The sequence below is a fragment of the Chlorocebus sabaeus genome, chromosome 9 (assembly GCF_047675955.1).
Source record: "Chlorocebus sabaeus isolate Y175 chromosome 9, mChlSab1.0.hap1, whole genome shotgun sequence".
Classification (NCBI taxonomy): Eukaryota; Metazoa; Chordata; class Mammalia; order Primates; family Cercopithecidae; genus Chlorocebus; species Chlorocebus sabaeus.
The window spans coordinates 96,178,741-96,195,666 of NC_132912.1; the positions used below are offsets into that span (position 1 = coordinate 96,178,741).

The 16,926-nt window shown below is 47.3% G+C and overlaps 1 protein-coding gene across 2 annotated transcripts in view; it reads right to left on the reverse strand.

Moving 5' to 3' along the window:
* The window catches only part of MYOF (myoferlin), a 171,805-nt gene that overhangs the window by 146,215 nt on the left and 8,664 nt on the right, over positions 1 to 16,926 (reverse strand). For both annotated transcript variants that reach the window (XM_038009266.2, XM_007963586.3), the window contains exon 2: positions 550 to 605. In XM_038009266.2, coding sequence (XP_037865194.2) covers positions 550 to 605 — 56 coding nt within the window. The remainder of the gene's footprint in view (positions 1 to 549; positions 606 to 16,926) is intronic.

Genomic DNA, 16,926 nt, shown 5'->3' on the forward strand with positions numbered 1-16,926 from the left:
TACACAGTGGGACCCAGGTTAATTTTTTAATGATTAACTGAAGTTTCCAAAAATTTCCACATGAAGTATATTGGACATCGCTTTTATCAACAAAAAAACAATATATATCATTACCCAGCTAGACACACAGAGAATCATGTGATATACTCTTGATTTGTCACATGCAGATATGTTTTTAATTATGAGGCCTTCCTTCTGAGACTCTGGAGATGATCTAATCCCATCCTTGCTCTACACATGTGCCCCAGATATGCAGTGTAAGTGGACCAAGCCCACATAGCAAGCTCATGGCGGTGCCTGGTAAGAACTCAACTCTCTTGCCAGTCCAGGCTTCCCTTGCCATGCCACTGCTGTACAGAAGATGGTCGCTGGTGAGCTACTGTCCTTGAACTGCCCTGCTCTCTTGGTGAACACAAAGGGAAATGGAGTGGGTGGGGGTGAAATGTAGAGATTCTCCTTCCAAAGGGAAGAGATAACCTCTTACCCAAAGATAGGACAAGCAGAGATAACTTATCTATTAAAACAAAGTTGAAAAAACGATGAAGTCACCTCATTCCAGACAGGGTTCAATTCATTATCAACTTTCTTTGTTTTCTTTTTCTCATCTGCAAAAGAGATAAAGGAAGAGACAGCAATCATTTATAAAAAATTAAAGAGCATGGGCCGTTCATTTATTCTAAGAACATTACCCAAAGGCCTACTTGTGCCCACATTTCCCCATTCATCTGCTTAGGATGGGGGTTTACCTGAATCACAGTTTTCCAAATGAAATGGCCTTTTCTGTTCTACAAGATTTTCCCATCTCCAGGTCTACATGGAGTTAAGGGATGTGATGTTCTGCCCTTCCCTCACCAAGGCTACCCAGAGCCTCTGCAGAAAGAAGCCAACAAAGCTAACCTCTGAGATGCTGATACTGCTATTTTATAGACAAGGATATGGAGGCTCAGAGAGTTAAGACATTTATCTGAGCTCACACCTGGCAGTGATGCCCTGATTTAAACCTGGAATTTCAGCTTTGAAGCTCATGCTGCTTCTGAGTGTGCTAAGACGCCAGCACAGCTCCAATATTAAGCTGGCCTCCCTCCCATAGGCTTCGGTACAAGGTCATAAGCAGATGAACACTTTCTAGGACTCGCAGATAATTTGGGGCTTCCTTTTCTCTGAGGCCATCTTTTCTGCAGACATAAGATCTTTCTTCTCGGTGTCTGAGCCTGGACAGTACCCCACCTGGATGAGCACACGAGTAATTCAACTTTAAGCAAGTACTTAAAGTTTCCTTGTAGCAATGTCCAAAGAGCAGAGGCTTCTCTTGGGTCCCCAAGTCCTCAAATACCTACCCAAATAAAAGCTAATCTTTGCGCACAAAATACTTTGTAAGCGTTATCTCATCTAACCTTTTTTTTTTTTTTTTTTCAAGACAGGGTCTCATGCTGTCGCCCAGGCTGGAGTACAGCGGCGCTATTTCAGCTCACTGCAACCTCTGCCTCCCGGCTCAAGCGATCCTCCCACCTCAGCCCCCCATGTAGTTGGGACCACAGGTGCACACACCACGCCCAGCTAATTTTTCTACTTGTTTTTTCAGTAGAGATGGGCTTTTGCCATGTTGTCCAGGCTGGTCTCAAACCCCCAGTTCAAGTGATCCACCTGCCTCAGCCTCCCAAAGTGCTAGGATTACAGGTGTGAGCCACTGCGCCCGGCCTTCATCTAATCTTAAAAACCTAGGAGGAGCCAGGTGAGGTGGTGTGGTGCATGCTTGTAGTCCCAGAACTTATGGAGGCCAAGGTGGGAGGATTGCTTGAGCCTAGGAGTTCAAGACCAGCGTAGGCAACATAATGAAACCCCATCTCTACAAAAATACAATTAGCTCTGTGTGGTAGCACATGCCTATAGTTACAGCTACTCAGGAGGCTGAGGTGGGAGGATCCGCTGAGCCCAGGAGGTCAAGGCTCCAGTGAGCCAAGATCATACCACTACACTCCAGCCTGGGAAACAAAGCAAGACCCTGTCCAAAAAACAAAAATAAAACAAAAAATAAAAACCCTAGGAGGTAAGTAATTACTATTTTCATTCCCCTTTCACAGCTAAGGAAACTGAGAAGCTGAGTAACATTCAAAGTCACCCAGTTGGTTGGGTGTGGTGGCTCACACCTGTAATCCCAGCACTTTGGGGGGCTGAGGCGGGCAGATCACTTGAGGTCAGGAGTTCGAGACCAGCCTGGCCAACACGGTGAAACCCCATTTCTACTGAAAATACAAAAATTAGTCAGGCGTGGTGGCGGGTGCCTGTAATCCCAGCTACTCGGGAGGCTGAGGCGGGAGAATCACTTGAACCCAGGAGGCAGAGGTTGCAGTAAGCCGAGATTGTGCCACTACACTCCTGCCTAAGGGATGGAGCGAGACTCAGTCTCAAAACAAAAAACAAGTAAGTCACCCAGTTAATAAATGGTCCTGCTAGGATTTGAGACCCAGGCAGTCTCACATTGGTGGCCACACTTTGAATCACTCCTCAGCCTTTGCTTCTCCTTTACTGCTGTGGAATGTAGGAGGTAGTGGGTTTTGTTTAGCCAATGTCACATTGCTTTGGCTCCCAGCACACAGCTGCCTGTGGGACTAACCACCTCATTCTTCCAAGACCTCAGCATAGTAAGGCTGTGAGTCATGGCCCTCACTCTGCTACGCATTAACTTTTCCACTTGAGAGGGCAACACACAGCCCAATGGTTTCCCTTCCTAAGCTTCAGCATGACGCTACTCGTCGGCTTGTGCCCAGACCTATCCTGACTGGTTCTGCCTGTGCTCTCTCTATGTGACCTACACAGCCCCTCACTGCATCTGACTCTGAGGTCCCCTAGAAGCTGTCCTGAAACTTCCCCTCCCACACTTCCATTTTGACCCCACCCATCCCTCTCCTTCTCTAACAGAAACTCCCAGTCCTCCTCTCTGGTTACAGTATAATAAAGTGCTCTTGAGAGAAAGAGGAGACATGCAAAGAATTTTTAACTTAAATAGAACTGGACAAAATGGTTTCTATGTGTAATTGTAGCTGCTCCCTCTACAGAATCATCTCTAGGCGCCAGGCTGTGCATTCTACCGCAGTATCTCTAACCATCGAGACAATTCTTCGAGGTAAACATGGTCATTCCCCTTTCTCAGCCAAGAAAATGGAGAGTAGTTAACCTGCCTTCGATCACACAACTAATAAGGAAACAGAGCCAGATTTTGAACTACATCCCTCTGGCTCCAAAATCTGTGTGTGTGCGTGTTTGCCACCAGACCACAGTGCCTTATTGGAAGCTGTCGGAAATGCTGGATAATGAAGATGCATAAATATAACATGTGTGATGGGCCTGGCATCTTGGAAAATGTCCGTAAGGAAGTTCATGGTCACTTTCCAGGGTATCCTGAAACTCTCCAAGATTATTTGCTCTCATACACAAAATATTGCATCTGTGAATTTTCTTGGAGGAAAGAGCTCATTGTTCTCATCAGATTCTCAAATGTGTTAGTGACCTTGAAAAAGGTTAGGAATCCTTGCATTCAACAAGCATGAAATAGTTCCACCAATCTCCCTCTACCTTACCACTACCCCTGCTCCCATAGCCGGGGCTTGGGGGGTGGAGAACTGAGTCACAAAGGAGTGGATCTGGACCCTGAGACCATGGCAGTCCTTCAAGAGAGAAGACAGGCGATTCCAAGAAGTCCCAGCAAGAAGGGAAAGCAAGGAGAAGGCAGCAAATAGTGCAATAGAAACTGAGCACCCGGGCTTGGGGTAGGATTTGCATCACTGAAAGATGGCACTGAAGCAAAATTCCAGTCTCCAAGTCCCCAAGACTCCAACCAGGGAGCCAAGGCAGGGGACAAGGGCTCCAGGTAGATCATGGAAAAAAACAGCACTTGTCAACATGAAATGAGTCCCAAACCTGGTTCCTGACCTAGGAAACAGAGTACATGGAAGACTCGCTGCAAGCTACCTTGACGCCGAGCCTGGGACCACGGATCCTCTCTGTCCTCAGGAGGGACAGGATTGTTCCAGAGTCAGCAGATGGGGAGTGTGAAAAGATTCGTTTGTTCATTCATTCATTCACAAACATTTATTAAGCATCCACTGCGTGCCAGTAACAGGAAACAGAAGAGTGTAAGACAGTTCTTAGTCTTAAAAAGTTCCACAGGCTAGCCGGGCACGGTGGCTCACGCCTGTAATCCTAGCATTTTGGGAGGCCGAGACGGGTGGATTGCCAGAGCTCAGGAGTTCGAGACCAGCCTGGGCAACATGGTGAAACCCTGTCTCTACTAAAATACAAAAAACATTAGCCGGGCATGGCGGTGGACACCTATAGTCCCAGCCACTCAGGAGGCTGAGGCAGGATAATTGCTTGAACCCAGGAGGCAGAAGTTGCAGTGAGCTGAGATCGAGCCACTGCACCCTAGCCTGGGTGACAGCGCGAGACCCCATCTCCAAAAAAAAAAAAAAGTTCCATAGGCCAAGTGCAGTGGCTCATGCCTGTAATCCCAGCACTTTGGGAGGCTGAGGCAGGAGGATCACCTGAGGCCAGGAGTTCGAGACCAGCCTGGCCAACCTGGTGAAACCCCATCTCTACAAAAGACACAAAATTTAGCCATGCATGGTGGTGGGCACCTGTAATCCCAGATACTCGGGTGACTGAGGCAGGAGAATTCCTTGATCCTGGGAGGCGGAAGTTGCCGTGAGCCCAGATCGTGCCATTGCACTCCAGCCTGGCAACAAGAGCAAAACTCCATCAAAAAAGAAAAGAAAGAAAAGAAAAGAAAAGAAATAGCAAAAATCTCCACCATGCTCTTCCCTGTCTCATTCTCATCCTGAAGTTCCTTCCTGCCTGTCAGAGGGGGAATAAACAGAAATAATGACTGGTCAGCTCAGGCCAAGAGACCTCAGAGCTTAGCCCACAGAAATGGTTCACTGAGTGAGTTCTTCCGCAAACATTATTCAGCTCCTTCATTCTTCCACCCAACAAATGTTTGTGAAATGGCGGTTGCCAGGCACTGAGCTGAGCACTATAGGAGACACAAAAATACCCAAGACATGGTTCCTGCCCTCAAGGGGTCTAATGGGTAGGGGAAATGTAGCTATAGGGGACTGATAGAGAAAGGACTACAGTTGCTATCAGAGGGGTATCGATGCACAGGCAAATTCAGAGGAAAGAAAGGTGACTTCAGGCTGTGTGCACAGAAGCAGAGGCTGAACTAGATGAGAATTCAAGGACAATGAGGGGTTGGAAATGTGGTGCCAGAAGACTAGCTCACTCCAGTAGACGCAATAGGGTGGGTAGATCAGGCATGGAGGAGGGAGAACCAGTTACGTCACATCTGGGGACACTCCAGGACCCAACTGGCTGGAACCAAAGAGTGTAGAAGTGGGTAGGGGGCAACTGGGCTTTGTGGGAAGGTTATGGTCTCACTGTGAAGCCTCAAGTACCAGGCTAAGCTTCATTTGGCCGATATAAGTACTTAAAGGTGGAGGGTATTAGAAACTGGATTTTATGACTTCAAAAACTTTATAACCCATGAGGAAAATCCAAGTGGCCCAATGATTCTCCCATCGCATGTTCCTGAACACACGATTCAATTGTGTGTTGAAAACAAAGGGGAATGGCTGAGTCCAGGCAGATGCCAGTTGACCACAGACCAGGTGGAGCTATTCAACCAGAACTTCCTGCAGCTCCTGGCACTCACTGTGTGAGGCTGATGCTAACGGTACTACCCCTAGGGGACGCTCACTGCGGGCTGGGCATTGCTAAGCCCCCCACCTTTTTTTTTTTTTTGAGTTAGAGTCTCACTCTGTCATCTAGGCTGGAGTGCAGTGGCGCGATCTTGGCTCACTACAGTCTCTCTCCTGCCTCAGCCTCCTGAGTAGCTAGGATTACAGGTGTGTACCACCACGCCCAGCTCATTTTTATATTTCTAGTAGAGACTGGGTTTCCCCATATTGGCCAGGCTAGTCTCGAACTCCTGACCTCAAGTGATCTGCTCACTTTGGCCTCCCAAAGTGCTGGGATTACAGGCATGAGCCACCGTACCCGGGCTGCTAAGCCCTTCACATGCCCTTCACATGCATCATTTCATTGAATCCTCCTGGCAAGCCTATGAGGTAGGCACTGTTATTATCCTCAGTTTGCAGACAAGCAAAGAGAGCCCCAGAATGGTTAGGTAATTTGCCAAAGATCACAGGGCTAGGACGAAGTCCTCTAACCAGGTCTAGTATGACTCCTGAGCCCATGCATTTAACCACTGCACCTCCCATTTCCCTAGCTAACAAGGAAAAACTAAGCGGCTGGCATTGGCTCCTACCCTTCTGGAGAAACCCAGCTCAATCTCTTCCAAGAAGGAGGCTGTGATGTTTATCAAAATGTGTATATGTTACCTTTTATTGAAAACCTATTCTCACACACAAACACATCAGGCAAAAAAAAAAAAAAGTAGTTAAATTATTTTTCTTATCAGCAGCCAGTCACACTTTTATATTAGTCAATTATTTGATTCTACCTCTTTAAAAAAAAAAAAAAAAAAGGTTAAAACTGCAGGCACTGAACATCAAATTGAATAACAGGAAACTCCCTCTCCTTTCTCCACATTACCTATCCCCCAATCTGGCTTCAGCATCTAATTTTATGAAGATGACTGTTTCTTCCTATGGAAAGAAATCAAATACTTTCAGCCCAGAACATAACAACTGACTCAAATGCAGGGCACACTCTGAGTGTACTCAAGGGCTCAAGTCATTCTTCGGGACATTTTCTGTTTTCCGATTAGCTACGCCTGCCTCTCACTCAGTTCTGCGGAGGTCACCACTGCAGTAATTAAGCCCAGTGCCAGCCTCCGAACAAGGTTTCCAGGAGAACTGAACAGCTCTCTTAGTTAAACCACCCGCCCTCTTGTATGGAACCATTTCCTTTGCCAGCCAGTGTTGTCAGACCCTTAATGAAAAGGCCTGGCCCAGTGTGGTGCTCACACCTGTAATCCCAACACTTTGGAAGGCCAAGGCCAGAGGATCGCTTGAGTACAGGAGTTCAAGACCAGCCTGGGCAACATAGTGAGACTTTGTGTCTACAAAATATCTTTTTTTTTTTTTTTTAATGAGAGGGAATCTCACTCTGTCACCCAGGATCTAGTGTAGTGGTGCAATCTCGGCTCACTGCAACCTCTGCCTCCTGGGTTCAAGTGATTCTCCTGCCCCAGCCTGCCGAGTAGCTGAGAGTACAGGCACCCACCACCATATCCAGCTAATTTTGTATTTTAGTAAAGGTGGGGGTTTCACCATTTTGGTAGGGCTGATCTCGAACTCCTGACCTCAAATGATCCACCCATCTCGGCCTCCCAGTGCTGGGATTACAGGCGTGAGCTACCATGCCCGGCCCATCTCTACAAAATATTTAAAAATGAACCAGGCATACTGGCATGCACCAATAGTCCCAGCTACTCAGGAGGCTGAGGTGGGAGGATTGCTTGCACTTGGGAGGTCAAGGCTGCAGTGGCCACACCCCCGTACTTCATCCTGGGTGACAGAGCAAGACCCTGTCTCAAAAAAAAAAAAAAAAAAAAAGCCCTGAAAGACATCAGGACTCCTAAGACTGACTTGCTACATCTGTGCCAGTGGCCAGCTGGGATGGTTCATTTTATGTGTCATGTTGGCTAGGCCATGGTGTCTAGTTGTTTGGTCAAAAATAAGTCCAGATGTTGCTGTAGAGATATTTTGTAGATGTGATAAACATTTACACTCGGTTGACTTTAAGTAAAGCAAAATTACCCTCTATAATTTAGATGGGCCTCATCCAAACAGTTGAAGGTCTTAAGAGCAAAAACTGGTTTCCTGGAGAAGAAATTCTGCCTCTAGACTCTAACGTAGAAACCCTGCCTGAGTTTCTAAGCTGTGGAATTCAGACTGGAGATTGCAACATCAACTCTTATGTGAAGTTCCAGCTTGCTGGCCGGCCCTGCAAATTTCAGACTTGATAGCCGCCACAACTGCATGAGCCAGTTCCTTAAAATCTCTCTTCTGTCTCTACACAAACACATGCACACACATCCCATTGCTTCTGCTGCTCTGGAGAATTCTGACTAGTCCAACTAATAACACTAGGTGCCCACGGAAGTAACATGATGGTAACACATTTGAAATGCTTCCGAATACACACCATCTCACTGATCCTAAAAATCCTGCAGGGAAAAGCACAGATGTCGGCCCAGCCCCTCTACTGGACTTTCACATCTGTGACGTCTCTTCCTTTGAGCTGTCATCTTGGGAAAATATAAGGCTAAACCCTCAAGCTCAGAGTCCCTCATATATAAACTGATGCATTCAGGTGAGATAAATAATCTCGAAGTTTCCCCCGAGACTTATGGAACATAAGCTTTATGACGTGCCCCCAAGTCCTGAACAGTTAGATTGCTGTGTCTTTCTGAAATGGCCTCAGGAAAAGTGAGGGTGCTGTCTACAAAAGCTCCCTAAGTAACTCAACCCTTCAGCAGACAAAATAGAACAACAAGATCTCTAGGTTCAGCCAGGAGTCTACATTTGATCTCCCATTCAGAAATAGTTCTTCACCTTTTCTAGGTCTCTGAGTTATGCCTCCTTTCTTTTGAGATATATAAAGCCCCAAATGAATTCATCTGCCATTGTGCCTAACGTTTCACACACCCCTGAACCACACCCATACATGGCTAGCACTTATTATTAAGTGCTCTGAACAGAGTCACTGTTCCCAGTACTTCCCATGGATTCTCTCACTTAATCTTCACAACTCTAACAGATAAGTTCTATTATGGTCATTCCCAGTTACAGAGGAAGAAACCAAGACACAGAGGTTAAGCAACTTATTAGAGGTCACACAGCTAGTAAGTGATGGAGCTGGGATTCAAACCCCAGTCAAAAGAGACAAAGAGCAATTAGTTTCCAGAGTTGGAGGGTGATGCCTTGAAGGCTGAGACTATGTATTATTAATATTGTTATTCCCCCTACAATGCTTACTACATAGTAATTTCTCCATGACTGGAGTAAATTGGACTTCATAAGTTCATATAAGTATGATTACTAGGGCTGCTTTAATGACTAAATGAAAGAATGAATACAAAGTGCCTAGCCCAGGGCCTGGCACACAGTAAGACTAATAAATGAAAACTATCAGATGATTTCCTCTCTCCCTCCCTCCCTCCCTCCCTCCCTCCCTCTCCTCCCTTCCTTCCTTCCTTCCTTCCTTCCTTCCTTCCTTCCTTCCTTCCTTCCAGCTGGAGTGCAGGGGTGCAATCTTGCCTCACTGCAACCTCCACCTCTCGGATTCAAGCCGTTCTCCTGCCTCCCAAGTAGCTGGGACTACAGGCATGCGCCACCATGCCTGTCTACTTTTTGTATTTTGAGTAGAGATGGGGTTTTACCATGATGGCCAGGCTGGTCTCGAACTCCTGACCTCAGGTGATCCACCCACCTCGGCCTCCCAAAGTGCTGGGATTACAGGCATGAGCCACTGTGCCCAGCTAGATGATTTCTTATTACAGCACCAGGGCAGCCTCCTTGCATCCCCCCAGGGTGTTCCCAGGCTGTGGAGCCCTGGAGGGCAGGGCCCCTGTGACTGGAGGAAGTGCCCAGTGAGGCTGGGACCGCCCTGGTGGAATATTTCTTCCATGTGGCTCCATTCCAGGCCTCTGAGGTTCCCTGGGGCAGCTGGCATGTGAGCAGTGACTGCTCCTCCCTGGCAGGCAGCCTGGCAGCCCCAGGAGCCAGCTAATTTCTACTATCAACAAGGGGCAGAGAAGGTTCTGAGAAAGGCTGGCAGAGACGCCTCCGTCCTCGGGACTTGAGAGACACCTGGGGGAGCACAGGGACACAGGGCCCATCAGGTGGACCTCTCTCCGGGAGTGTCGCTGACTTCGGCTTTCCAACCCTGGCTGCCCTATCGTTCCAGGAAGATGCTGCCAAACAGGTTCTAGGAGAAAGGCACTTTGGGCAAGTGGAAACGGTGATACAAAGCGAGGTTGTTTGGGACATTTCTGAAACAGTCACTGATATCACTGTTAAAGAGAAATGCCCCAGCAAAAAGGCAGGCGGGGTGAGTGCTCCCCTCTCCACTCCCAGTGCCCCACTGGCCTCTGGAAATGACCTTTCAGACGTACAGGCTCTTGAATCAAACCCACATTTTCCAAGGGAGTTACAGTGAAGTCCAGTCCGTTTGAATGACTCAGCCAGAATCTGCTTCCTAAAAGCTGATGCTGGGGCGTGGTTATGTCCCAGCTCTGCTCACTGCCAGGGCTGCCAGGAAGGGTGCCCAGGAGGGCCAGGTACCCAGCTTGACTGCCTTGGTGCTTGTGTTGTGTGCTGGGCATATTAAACACGTTCACGCCTGTTCCCTACAAGGGAGGCTGGGCACAGTGCTCACATCTGTAATCCTAGCACTTTGGGAGGCCAGAGGTGGGAGATGGCTTGAGCCCAGCAGTTTGAGACCTTCCTGGGCAACATAGTGAGACTCCATCTTTACAAACAATTAAAAAATTAGCCTGGTATGGTGGCTTGCACCTGTGGTCCCGATTACTCACTTAGGAGGCTGAGGTGGGAGGATCACTTGAGCCCTAGAGATCAAGGCTGCAGTGGGCCATGATCAGGCCACTGCACTCCAGCCTGGGTGACAGAGTAAGACCCTGTCTCAAACAAACAAACAACAACAACAAAAACAGAAGATATGAGTATGCTCATTTTACAGATAAGGAAACTGAGGATCAGGGTTGTTAACTGACTTGCCCAAGATCATGGAGCCAGTAAGTAGCAGAGCTGAGCTTGAGCCCAAGTCAGCCTTGTTTTCAAACCTGTGCTCTTAACTGCCACTGCAGGCAGAGGGTGCCAGGTGACCTGTCACTTTTTCAGACCTTCCAGTGGTGTAAACTTGGTCTACTTACTCCAACTCTTCATATCTAGACTTCTTCATTAATAAAGATTGGTATCTAATGCCCAGGAATAAGAGCTACCGTCTATAGGGCTCACCGTCTGCCAGGCACTCTTCTAAGGGCTTTGTAAATGTTACCTATTATTATTACTGTGATCCTTATTCAAGGCACAAGAAAGTTAAGTAGCTTGTCCAGGATTACCTGCTAGTAAGAAACAAAGCCAGAATTTGAATATAGGTCTTCTGGCTCTGGAGCCACTCAACCTATCTGGCTTCTGACTGGTGTATTTCTGAGACATAATTTGCTAGAGAATGAATGAAGTCTCAGGTATTCAGCAAATACACTTCAAACCCAGCTAAGGAGGTAGGGCCTACAGGGCCTCTCAAGGCCCGAGTGTCCTCTAAAAAGGAGATACAAAAGCCCACCTGGTAGAATTGCAGCAAGGGTCAAATGAGAAGACATACAGTGCCCAGGACACAGGGGACATTACCATGTGTTGGATCAGAACTATCAACTGCTTCCTTCAGGCAAGCTTTGGGAGGATCCGGTCCTCTGCCCTTCCCCCATCCAAGAGATGGTATCAACAGAAAACAAAATAGTCACTTCAAATAACTTTGAAAACAAATGCAAAGCCGCAAAGCTCTGAGTCAAAAATCTTGATAATTAGATCCTATCCTTCCCAGGCAAATAATTTCCAGTTGAGTTTACCCTCAGCTTTAGACCCTGGTGTCTCACCATTAATCATCTCTTTCAATGGAATTTTTGGCCCCGCCAGCAGTTTAATTCACTTTCCTCAACCCTCCTTCCTATGTGGTGCATGGCTTTCACCTGTGGGTGCTTTCGCACGCTGAGCTGGTTGTTTGCTGTGGATCAGAGGGAGAGCTGGGAGTCAGGAGCGTTTGCGGGCTGTTGTTTGTCAGTGGGGCCTGGGGCAGGGACAGAGGGTGGAATTAAAACGAGAAGACGCCAAGCACAAAGAAAACCAGCCATATGTGAAGCAGTGGAAAAAGGTAAAGGTTAGTCCTTCCCTGCCTCTTTCTGGCTACACAGCTTTGGCCTCCCTTGATATCTGAGTCTCAATATCTTCGTCTGAACAATGGGTATGAATATCGGTCCTCAGTACCTCCTTGTGTTGTTGTGGAGAACAAATAAGATTACACCCATGAGCCAAGCGTGAAGGCTCACGCCTATAATCGCAGGAATTTGGGAGGCCAAAGCGGGCGGATTGCTTGAGGTCAGGAGTTCGAGGCCAGCCTGGCCAACTTGGTGAAACCCCGTATCTATTAAAAATACAAAAAATTAGCAGGGTGTGGTGGTGCACTGCTGTAGTCCCAGCTACTCGGGAGGCTGAGGCAGGAGAATTGCTTGAGCTTGGGAGGCAGAGGTTGCAGTGAGCCAGGATTGCACCACTTTACTCCAATCTGGGTGACAGAGCTAGACTGCATCTCTGAAGAAAAAAAAAAAAAAAGATTACACCCATGAAAGAGCTTTCTACACTGCCAGTGCCCTGCAAGGCACTTTCACACATGGAAGCCATCATAATGTGTCCAACACCCTAGGGCAAACAAGAGGGAATTTGGGGCCCTAGACAAGTCCTCTGAGACCAAAGATGTCCAGCTCAAAGGCACCAATGCCCCACGCCCCAGCGTGGTGTGACCAGATGCCCTCAGGGCTGGCTTTGTCCAGGGAGGTTACTGCCAAGAGTAAGCAGTAGAGCCCAGATTGCCAGCCACGTGGGCTCAGTTCATGTGCCTGACCACAGGATGGGCCAAATTTGGATGCGACCAAGACCAAGCACTCAGGGCTGCGTAAGGGAAAGCGTAGGTGGTACAGCCTCGGCAGTGGGCATTATGTTCCAGCTCCACCTGGACCCTGCTGTGAGACCTTGAGCGAAGCATTTCACCCACTCTACCCGAGACTCAGTTTATTCAGCTCTCAAGTGAGGACTTCTTTCTTATTTTTATTTTTACTTTTTTGGTGAGAAAATAAAGGAGTAGGCCAGGCACGGTGGCTCACGCCTGTAATCACAGCACTTTGGGAGGCCGAGGCGGGCAGACCGCCTGAGGTCAAGAGTTCGAGACCAGTCTGGCCAACATGGTGAAACCCCGACTCTACTAAAAATACAAAAATTAGCTGAGTATGGTGGTGCGCACCTGAAATCCCAGCTACTCGGGAGGCAGAAGTAGGAGAATTGCTTGACCCTGGGAGGTGGAGGTTGCAGTGAGCTGAGATCACGCGACTATAGTGCAGCCTGGGTGACAGAGAAAGACTCTGTCTTAAAAAAAAAAAAAAAAAGATAAAGGAGTATGTTAAAATTGAATAACTAAGTACATGTGAAGCATGAGCACAGTGCTTAGCAGCCAGTAAACCATCACCATCAATATAATTGCCAATAATGATAATGTCTCCTTTCCAGAAGTTTAAACACACTGCACTCTTTTTTTTTTTTCTTTTTTCGAGACAGAGTCGCTCTATCCCCCAGGCTGGAGTGCAGTGGCACAATCTCAGCTCACTGCAACATCTGTCTCCCAGGTCCAAGCAATTCTCCTGCCTCAGCCTCCCAAGTAGCTGGGACTACAGGTGCCCATCACCACGCCTGGCTAATTTTTGTATTTTTAGCAGAGACAGAGTTTCAACATGTTGGCCAGGCTGGTCTCGAACTCCTGACCTCAAGTGATCCGCCTGCCTCAGCCTCCCAAAGTGCTGCGATTACAGGTGTGAGTAACCACACCCAGCCTGCACTCTTAATTCACTGAACGCTGGCCCTATTTATAGCTTAGACTATAAGATGCATGTGGACAGGGCTAAACTTGCTTTGTTCTCCACCCTATACACAGAGCTAAGCACGCTGCCCGGCAGAGTACCCTCTCCATCAACACTTGGATCAATACTTGTTGAATGGATTCATGCTTGGAATGAGGAAGGAGCTGCTAAACATAGGAGGGACAGAGACAGGGAGTGTCCCAGCAATGAATTCAGACTGTTAGGAGGGGTAAACAAAAGCATAACGTTTTGTTTATTGAAAGAAAGAGAGAGAAGGGCAAGGATTTTTTTTTTTTCAATTTATAAGCTGCACTATTGAGATGAAAAAGATGATGAAGGTCATAAACCAACAAATGGAGGTGAAATGAAGTGGACCTCACCCTGCCAGTCAGATATTAGATTTTTAATACTTTACATTACAAGAAGTTACAGTTCCAGTCTCCACTAAAATGGCTCAAACTTGACTATCAGCGGAACTGATTCACTGCTAAGCTATGTCACCTCTGAGCTTCTGAGTCACAGCATATCATAAAGGCTTTCATTGCTCTGTTGCAAACTCACCCGAGGAGGGATGGGTTTTGTTTTTCTTTTTCTTTTTTTTATGTTCTTTTGTTCTTGGTACACTTTCTTCCTTTTTCAGACTGGATCCTAATGACCCCAACCACTAAACAACTCAATCCGTTCAGAGAGAGAGGAACTGTTTATCTGAGTTGGTTGTGTAGTCACAGGTTGTGAAGAAACCTCTTCATCCATGCTGAGCTCAGTGAAGACACATGGACCATCTGGAATCCAGTTAAATCCTGATCTGTCTCTGCCTCAGCTCCCTCATAGGGAAAAGGAAGATGGCAATAATACCTACTTCCTAAAAATGAAATGAGGGCCGGGTGCGGTGCCTCATGCCTGTAATCTCAGCACTTTGGGAGGCCGAGGTGGGCAGATAACCTGAGGTCAGGAGATCAAGACCAGCCTGGCCAACATGGCAAAACCCCTTCTCTACTAAAAATACAAGAATTAGCTGGGTATGGTGGCATGCTCCTGTAATCCTAGCTACTCAGGAGGCTAAGGCAGGAGAATTGTTTGAACCTGGGAGGTGGAGGTTGCAGTGAGTCGAGATCACTATTTCTCACATGTCTTTTGCTCTGCTATGGTTCCCAGCACAACTCTGGCCACACGGACCTCAGAGCTGGGCTCCACTGGCCAAGAGGCCACCAGGCTCTTTCAGGCTGCTGCTGGGCCCTTGCCAGGCGGGCTTTCCATCACAGGAGAGCTGCTGATCATCACAGTGATCCTGCTGATCACTGAGGACGAGGCCTGCACTGCAGCAATTCTCACTCTGAGCTAATGCAGCAAGTGTGAGCTGAAAATCCAAGCCAGAGAGTTGCTAAGAACCTACTATGCTCACACCCATTAAGATGCTACTATGAAATAAAGAAGAAAAAAAGAAGAAGTGTTGTCAAGGCTGTGGAGAATTGGAACACTTATGCAGTGCTGGTGGGAATGTAAAATGGTGCAGGCTCTATGAAGAACAGTAGGCCATTTCCCCAGGAAATCAGAAATAAAATCCCAGCATTTTGGGAGGCTGAGGTGGGAAGATCACTTGAGGCCAGGAGTTCAAGACCAGCCTGGCCAACATGGCAAAACCCCTCCTTACTAAAAATACAAAAATTAGCCGGGCATGGTGGTGCATGCTTGTAATCCCAGCTACTTGGGAGGCTGAGGCAGGAGAATCGCTTGAACCCAGGAGGCAGAGATTGCAGTGAGCCGAGATGGTGCCATTGCACTCCAGCTTGGGAGACAGAACAACACTCCGTCTCAAAAAAAAAAAAAAAAAAAAAAACTAAAACTAAAACAAACAAACAAAAAACTGTACCTTTAAAATAGTTAAGATGGTAAATCTTATGTTATATGTGTTTTACCACAATTAAAAACAAATAACCTACTTAGGCAATGCCTTTAAGCTGTTTGTGCAGCCACAGCTGACCAGCATCCTGTTTATTCTGAACAGCTAAGCCTGGGCCACCCCTTGGAAATGTCCCCCAGGACTCTGTATGTCCCTGCAGCAATGGGGGAAGAAGTGGGGCATGAAAGCCGGAAGACACAGCACTTGTCATACAACATTCCGTGTCAGCACTATGACAAGTTCTTTAGATATTTTATCACAATTGCTCCCGACAAGCTCCCTGAGAGGTACAGATTATTCTCCACACTCTGCAGATGAGGAAATGAAGGCTCAGAAATAAAGTTGCCCAAAGACACCCAGTTCCTAGTGATAAAATCAGGAGTGAAAATTAATTTTTCTAATCCCAAGGACATCCCTTTCCAGGTATTGTGTTAATTACAGAAAGAAGGGGGTTCTTTAAGGGAGAGGTTATGTCAACCAACAGACTAAAGATGGAAAAGAACAGATCTAATCCCTGGAAGGAGATGGGGTGGAGAGTTCATATTCTAGGGCCCCAGAAGGCTGCCCTGTGAGTAGACACATCTGGTCTACCCACTTTGTCTTGGGTTTCCATGCCCCTTGACCACAGTTGATTGGAGCAGGGCTGAATATCTGACCAAAACCAAGCCAATGGGTGTTTTTCTCTGAGCTATCTCATGTATGAGATGCTGCCACTGTAGTTGGATGTAGAGTCAGGACCCAGTCACCTTGTGGCAACCCAAAGCCCATGCAAGAGACCTCACTAAGGATAGCCAATTTGCAGAGAGTCAACAATTATAGCCAATATGCAGAAAAGTAATGGCTGCCATGTGCAGGGAGAAACAGAGGCAGGAGGGTGCACAGTCCCTGGGAGGTGGGGAGAAGTGAGGTGACACGATTCTGGTTCCTGTGAGGTCTGTGATCTGGACTCTAGATTTCTCTCTAGCTTTAGAAAAACCAAGGTTTCCTTGAGTACAGTGAAGTGAGTATCTGCTCCTTGCAATGAAGCAATTCTGAACCGTGACTCCCTATCCTTTCAGATAGTACAACAGGCTAGGGAGAGAAGGACCTTATGCAAATGAACCACTGCTCAGCTTGGTTGAGGAAATGCTCCCCAATTTGATCTTTGGGAAGACACCACACTTTGTCTTCAAAAATCACTTTGTATTTCTGTTTTCCTTCGATCTCCTAGTGGCCTTCCTGCCTGCTGCCTCAGGTGGCTACTGCCCTCATGCTGGCTTCTTGCAGAGCTACCCCAACCAGCCATGCACTCGCCCACAGGGCACACCCTCCAGCTGGAAGCAAGGCAGTCTGATGTTCCATTTCACAGTAGAATGTGAGG